This window comes from Cephus cinctus, unplaced genomic scaffold, assembly GCF_000341935.2.
Source record: "Cephus cinctus unplaced genomic scaffold, Ccin1 Ccin1_scaffold0160, whole genome shotgun sequence".
Classification (NCBI taxonomy): Eukaryota; Metazoa; Arthropoda; class Insecta; order Hymenoptera; family Cephidae; genus Cephus; species Cephus cinctus.
The window spans coordinates 2,348,334-2,356,097 of record NW_014332886.1 but is presented as its reverse complement, the minus strand read 5'-3'; the positions used below and the strand labels follow the sequence as shown (position 1 = coordinate 2,356,097).

Below are 7,764 nucleotides of genomic sequence, written 5' to 3'. Positions count from 1 at the left end.
GCGTAGCGCAAGTTGGAACACGTCGTAGGAGAGACTATGTTCATATAGTACTATAGCATATATACCCTCCTAAGCAAGCCTAACTCTACACACCCGTGGAAGCCCCTTCAGCCGATGAGTACTGGCGCCCCTTGGCCCCTCACGGTTCCACAGGCCTCCTCCTGTATATCCCCTTTGCCGACCACGACCTCTGACACCCTCCATCCCCCTACGCCCAACTCCGTAACGCTGTCTCCTACAGCACCTCCTCTTCGGCCCCCTTGGGTTCCCCCTGCACCAAACGGCCCTCCACCTCCTCCCAATCCTTCTGCCCATCCCAGACATTCATTTTGTCTCTCTCTCTCTCTCTCTCTCTCTCTCTCTCTCTCTCTCTCTCTTGCGGCCGGTTCATTGCTACCAACCATCCTATCCGCCCTCGCTGAACCAACCCAAAGGTCCCTCGGTGTTCTGACGGTGACAGACCCTACCTTACCGCCGCCGCCGACGACGCCGACGTCGAGGGGTACGGGGGCTCCGGGAAACGTGGGGAACTTGGTGGGACAGAGCACGGCCCTGAGGGGTCTGGGAGGCGGACTGGCGTTGAGGGGTGGGGACTCGTCGCCGCGACGCCAGTCTCCAGTTTGCCGTGAGCGCTCGTCACGCGAGGATATTCTGTGATCTTGCTGTCGAGCGACAACGCTACTTTATAACGCTGGTTGTATACTTCTCCTTGGCTGTTGTCACATGGCCACGTCGTGCGTTAATACGGCAACGAGTTACGATTCATCGGGAATTACTACTCCGCAACGTGAGATCTGTTTGTTGGTTGGAGGAAGAATTTGCGAACTGTCTGATCTACGTAGGATAGTTACTAATGAATTATAGGTAAACATAGTGGGACGATAAAGGTCAGAGGAATACTCGAGGACTGAGGTTCTTACTGGCAATTAATTGTACGTCGTGTATGGAAAGGACATCTGTTTTTCAAGGATTCTATAGATATCCTGAAAATTCAGTGGAAAACTTTGAAAACGTGAATTGTTAGTGTGGCCAGTGACGGGTGAATTTTCCTTTGGAAAATTAACGTTTCTTATCTCTTTAAGGAGGAGTTCGCATGTGAGATAAACTAACAGAGGAGTGAAAGGTTGTGATAGTTGAATACAGGTATTCATAATAAGGTGAACTCATGTGTCAGAGATAAGAGGTCAATCAACGATGCCTGGACAAATCGAGCCATCGTCTATCCAGTGACTTGATCAATTTTGTAAATTAATATTGTACAAAAAGAACTGATCGTCAAGTTATACCTTTATCGAGTAAAGGTTGACATTCTCGTGAATCGTGAAAGTTTGAGCGCGAGTTTTGTCGTCTCTCTCTCTATCCTTGAAAAGAAGACAGCACCTTGCTCGAGAGAAGGACGGAAATAAAGAAGGACAGAAAGAAAATTTTCAAACTTTTCACAAGACTTTCCGATTTCAAAGTTTACATCCGCCAACGGCAACCGAACTGAACGTCGTCGCGGGTGCGCCATGTGTTAAGGTCCATTTGTTTTGTTCTACTTTGCTGTAGCCCCTGACGCGCACGGCAGTGTGATTGGCTGCGGGTACTTCCCGAGCCTCCGAGATTTTCCTTCTGCATCGAACATGTCTGCAAAGCGAAAGGCCACTGCCATCATGCAGCACCACAAGGTGAGTCCTCACATGTAACGTCATGCATATATATGTGTATATACACGTATATAGTATGCATTTATTGTCCCATCTTCTCTTGTTCCACGTGACTTGCAATCACGGCGCTCAATTTAAATTCTCAGTGCTCAAAGTCCTCCTAAAAATTGTAATTCCAATTCACTATACCCGTAGCATAGGATGGTATCCGAGAACAAAAAAGTGATGACAGATAGAAGGGAGGGAATAAGGAAAAGAAGATAATGTTAAGCAACTGAAAAAGGAAGCTAGAAATTATGAGGAAAGGAAGGACAACGTTAAGGAGCGGTTAACTCAAAGCGGTGGGGCATGTCGGGAATCAACAGAGAAGAGGATTGGGAGGGTAGGGATATTCAGCTGAGTGCCTAGGATGACTGTGCCGGGGATACGGAGGGGTGAGAGGTGACTGAGAGAGACGGCCAGGAAAAAAACGAAACGAGTAAGCGAGAAAAACAGACGGCAAAGTAGTCGTCTTTGCTACGGGCAACGAGTTTCGCGGCCGACTGTACGCGTCCCGCTTTTACGAGCTACCAGGTCGAATATTAAAAGGGACTCGCATCAGGATTCTCACCCCTTTCGTTATGCATCTTTTTCTGGTTATACCTAGTCCTGCGTGGCCTGACGTAAGGGCTGTACCTAATGCGCTAGGGTCCGTGGCGGCACCCGGACTCTAGCAGTACGTAACGCCGGAGAAGAACGCCGGCGAAAGTCTCGATTCCGCGACGTCGCAGTGGATACAACGACGCGGTGGAGGAGGCGTCGCGACACCGAAAGCCGACCGAGCGACCGAGTATCGCTTAATTGGGAACGACTGCGGAACGCTATGAGAAAAGAGGCTGGCAGAGAGAGAGATGGGCAATGAGAAAGATAAAAAGAAAAGAATGATTATCGCAGCTGTGGTGAAAGAATGGCACGTCTTCGGGATACGTTGTTTCGTCATAATTGGATGAGGGCAATTTTTGGACGTACAATGAACCGGCGTGTAAAAATTTGTACGTGGAGTGTACACGTAGTAGGTATATTTTGTTTGTCATTTTTTTTTTCCACCGTTTTTATTACTGAATGCACTGAGATCCCTCTCTGCTCCAGTTTCGTAAGCTCTTTAAATTTTTTCTGAATGGATTTTACGCTCTGCACCATTGACCCAAGTTAGGTTGGATGTCAGGGGTGCCATTGAGATTGCAGGTGAATTTTTACCTGGCGAATCGTAATCCTATGGTATTGTCTGAAGAAGGTCGAGTTGTAATGTGGTGGGAGGAATGCTCATTCAGTGGGAGAATTTCTTCTTTATCATCGTTCCTTTCGAGGACAGAGACAATGAGAGGCGAGAACCGATGGTCTCGAAAGAAAAATATCAACGGAAAAGTGAAAACCGATAGATTAACTGCGGTATTTACGAACGATTGATTTGACGACAATACCCGACAGATTGGGTGTTTATATATATATATATATATATATATATATATATATATATATATATAGCGCGTATCAGATAAGTCTGGATTTTTTATTTCCGCCTCGTTTCACTCGATCAGGTTCACAGCCCAATGAGAATCCTCTCGTGGAGAATGGGTCGTTTAAGTATGTGCTTTCTAATCAGCTGTGGTCGATATATAATGCCCGGAATACACTGTCAGATGCGAATTAATTCAGATGAATATTTTACATACGTAATGTCGTATATGAGAAATTACATTATTAAAAAAAAAGATAAAAAGTGAATATAGACTAATAGACGTCGGTTCTTTATTAATTTTTTAATCATTTTTTATATATATTTTTTCTATAATTTTTCTGAAAAAAATTGGTTCAATCCAATGAAATATAGGTGCCTAAGGGACAAGAAAAGTTCATCGACCTTCTTCGTCTATTTGTCAAATTTACAAAATCACTCATAATCTCCACTGAATTGCTCGGAAGAACGATAGAGAAGGAGAGAGAAACCGGAAACGCGTGTCAAATATAAATAGAATCACCAGGACTTTCCGTCTAGTTTGGCTAACGGGCAAGCACTGGGAGATCGATGAAATCAGATTCGAACCGCGAAAGTTGAGTTAGAGTTGAGGTAGGTTCGGGAATGTATGTCTCCCTCCTATCCAGTTACCCCCACCAGTATACTCGTGCGCACTTCACCTCGCAATGTCTTTCTCTTTCGTACTTCCGGCCGCCATAGCGCCTCCTTTGTCGCACTCGCTCCCGCACTTGCGGTCCAACAGGTTATATTTTTCCAGAGGCTTGGCATCTTCCTTCCACTTTACATTCTCCAATCTACTCGTCCTTGTCACACCCGTTGCCTTATCCCTTACCTTCTCTCGCACCCGCCAGATGATCGCAGACTCTTCTGCTTCATCCCTTTCTACGTCTCTGTTTTGCATGGTATACACAATATATATTAGTATATATTATATATCTCCTGTATATCTCAAGCTCCCATTCTAGATATTCCAGACCATCCCTCCCCCGCACTCCCCTCTCTCACTCTTTTTCATTGTACCCCACTCTCTGTCCGATCGTGTGCGTCCACCGTGGCTGTTTCTGAATTTAAACTTTTTTATCTTTGAACCACGTGAATAAAATGATGGGAGCGCAGACGTTTGCCGAGTGAGACATCTTTGACTTTTAACTGGAAAGACTATACTGGCTCGGGATAACCTTGTTACGTTATGTCAGGTTATGCTTTGTATATTGCCGAAGCGTTTCCATAGCATGGATATTCGTATACTCTGGTAGCGCGATATGTTATCTGAACGGACACGCATGTGGCGACGGCGATGTTCTTTACGATCTGCCGGATTGTGAATCATTCAGTAGGAAGATGTCGCTCGGGAAGTTTTCGGCAAATCACTCGGTAGTTTTCCCCTGCTGTTATCATCTCGTGTCAAACACTAGGCGCGCGTTTTGTCAGTCGTTCTCGTCGGGTGCGCCAAGTCAGCGGAGAAATAATAAAGCCAGGGGCGGCGGGCCAGTTCGCCCCTGGCGGATAACGAGCAGCCCCTCTTCTGTTAGATTGCGAACGTCCCTTCACGGAATTGCCTCCTTTTTTTTCTCCACCCCTGTAGAAGAGTTGCCGACACACAGCCAGTATCGAAGCCCTACGGGAAGGACCTACGGGAAGGAAGGGCGAAAGAGCGAGAGGACGATAGAGGGGGAGGAAACGTCGCAATGAAGGAGAGACATGTGGGTAGCAAGGGATGGCGACGCACCCCTCATATTCCCACCGAACTAAGGGCCAGTATGGATTTCCCATAAGATCAGGTATGTCTCTGCCTGGAACCGACAAATGGGGTGCGCTCGTGTGCCAGCGGGCAAACTACCCCATCTCACCCCATTGGCAACGACAGAGACCGTGCACTTATGTATATATGGGTCCGTACCGAAAATATACCCTCCACGATGTTTCCACGTTGTCCGATGTTGCCGGTAAGGGTGTGTCCGGCTACCGGGCAATCTAGTCATCGTTCCCTTTTTATCCCTGAGGCTCCGCTACGGCATACCGGGTGTCTCCAAATTATTCCTCCCTTCCAAGTATAGCTCTAGGCGGCACCGGTCCTCGTGAAAACTAGGGTGCTTTCACGAACTGCTTGGACAGTACATATACCTAGTGCTTTGGGTGGGTCTTCTTCCTTGGTGTTTGTTTGCCGGAGCAGGGAAGGAGCTCGAGTCTACTCAGGTCGAGGGAAACAGCACGGTCTGTCTCCCAATGTATACCGGGTGTGCTCCGTAAAAATGAGGACGTGGACGAGTATGGGCTTATCGACTGGTCGGATGGGCGACAACGGTACAGACCGCTTCAGAATTTTACGTGGTAGGCGTGTTGTAGATAGCGGGCTGATGTTTGCGCTGGCCGTTGGGTGATTCAGGGAGCCATCCGTGTCAAGGTACACCGCATCGACGTCCACATGCAACGTCCTGTAGAGTTTTTTGCAACAATCACGCCTCTACGGACAGACGGACGGATGGAATGGCTGACTGGTTGACTAACTGGCCGAGCCATTTGCCTGCGCTGCTTACTCGAAGTCGAATCGCTGAAAAGTAGCGAAGTAAAAAGGACAAGAGCTTTGAGTCAGCGGAATGTAGGCAACAGGGTGTTTCGAAAACGTATCGATTCGTAGGTACGTTCCGTTAGCGTTGGCACTTACGTGATTGTTTTTTATGTTGATAATGGAACACCCTGTATGTTCTATTGAGTGCCTCGGTAATGTTCTAAATGGACAGTTTTGGCTATTGAATGTTTATAGAAAATTTACAAATCCTTCGGTATGGCGTGTGTGATTGACGATGGTCAAACCCAACTAATCACAGGGTCTGAGTCAGTAAGAACGAAGGTCAGTTCATTGTGTACTGAAAGTACTACCTGAATCTACTTGAACGGTACTGGGGTTTAGATCTAGTGGGACCTGGAGTGGACTCTGGTGGAAAAGCATTTTATCATTTTGAGAAGGACTGAGATGTGTTTGTCCTCAATTGAGTCAACATTGGGTATATTTCCCTTTGAAAAATAAACGCATCGGATAATACCTACGCGGATGATGACAGTGAAGACGCGTTTGTGAAATATTGTCGTACGAGGTCATCAGGTATCCTGGGTCGAGTTCATCGTCTGATAGTACGTAGACCGAGACGGGTTCCTTTATTCCTGCCATTTCTTACAACATCCAACTACCTGACTCTCTGTCATCTCTTGCCTGTGAAAACTTTCCATCTTTCGTTCTGAAAATACAATTCTCCTTGACTGGCCTTTTGGTGTTGGAAATTTTTGGATATTTTTAACAAAGCGATTTTCAATATCCCGGAAATACGATATTTGGACCTGCTTTTTATTAGATTTAATTATTATTTTATTTTTTAGTACTTTATTTTCACTATAAACTGACCCCATTATGCCATGAATGAATATTTTTATTTAACGATAATGATGAATGACCAGTAAGGACATCATTCGTTATGGTATTGATCTTGATCGGTGACGTCCGCTGAAAGGTTATTTTTTTAGAAATTTTACAAATATTCATTTAGTCAATTTCTTTTTCAAAAATTTGATTCCGTGTCCACAAACATCTTATTGGCACATTTCTACTGGCAATACGTAGGTCGTTCCGGTCGGTCCATGCTTTATCTTTCGGTTAACGAGGTATGCGAAATTGAATTACATAAGAATAAGATAATTCGTACATTAGACGTATTTCCGATAACTTTACGTCAATTCGATTGAATTAGCTCCACCTGGCACCCAATCTTCCCGGACCTGGGACAAGTAACAGAACCGTGATAATGGCCCTTGCCTTACCTCACACTCCGCAAGCTAATTAAGGCTAATTGAGGCAAGACTTGATGGAGTGGCGGCGCGAGGGCGTAAAAATTGATGGGATGCAAGACGACACCCGGGCAAACTCTAATTTTCAAAATTATCATCGTTTCCGAGAACGGAGTAGCTTGTCAAATTTGGCAATAGCCAAAAATATTTAGCCGCTTCAGTACTAGTTTACCAACGAAATTTTACCGTACGTAATTCTACGTACACTGGATGCAGTGAAATGCATAATAGAACTAACATAGCAAAATGTAAAAAAAAATTCGATAATTACTTTCAGTGCTACTTTCAATATATCAATGAAACTTTCACAGACCGCAAAAAAAATTAATTTTTTTTGTCGCACCACCCTGTATATGCATCACGGTATTCTGTGGCTCTGCGCGATTTGCAATAGGGTAGTACGGAGGGGGTTAACGGTGGCAGGCTACATTGGGGGTTGTGGTGTCAATAATACATCGTGCCGTTAGTATATAGGTGATTCTTGCTAGTGACGGATTAGTAACACTCTCGAGCACATACAATTCCAAAGCCGAAAAATCTGCCATACTTCTACAGAATATACCGGAGCACTGTCCGGTACGACAATACCAAGTACTAGCTCAGTTCGTGCACATCAGCTAATCTTGGTGATTCCACATATTTCAAAAATAACTCACAGGATCCGCTATCGCAATCAATATGGTGTAATAAAAAATACAGCTATCTTTGATTTTGGTTTTAATTTTTTTTTTTTTTTTTTTTTTTTTTTCCAAAACAGATTGT

The 7,764-nt window shown here is 45.1% G+C and overlaps 1 protein-coding gene across 3 annotated transcripts in view; it reads left to right on the top strand.

The window, feature by feature from the left end:
* Positions 1–610: 610 nt before the first annotated feature.
* Positions 611–7,764, top strand: part of LOC107263792 (nucleolar protein 4-like) — a 42,440-nt gene continuing 35,286 nt past the window's right edge. For 2 of the 3 annotated variants that reach the window (XM_015731368.2, XM_015731366.2), the window contains exon 1: positions 611–1,667. In XM_015731368.2, coding sequence (XP_015586854.1) covers positions 1,623–1,667 — 45 coding nt within the window. In that variant the 5' untranslated portion in view covers positions 611–1,622. The remainder of the gene's footprint in view (positions 1,668–7,764) is intronic. The other variant, XM_025081154.1, reaches the window with a different exon arrangement.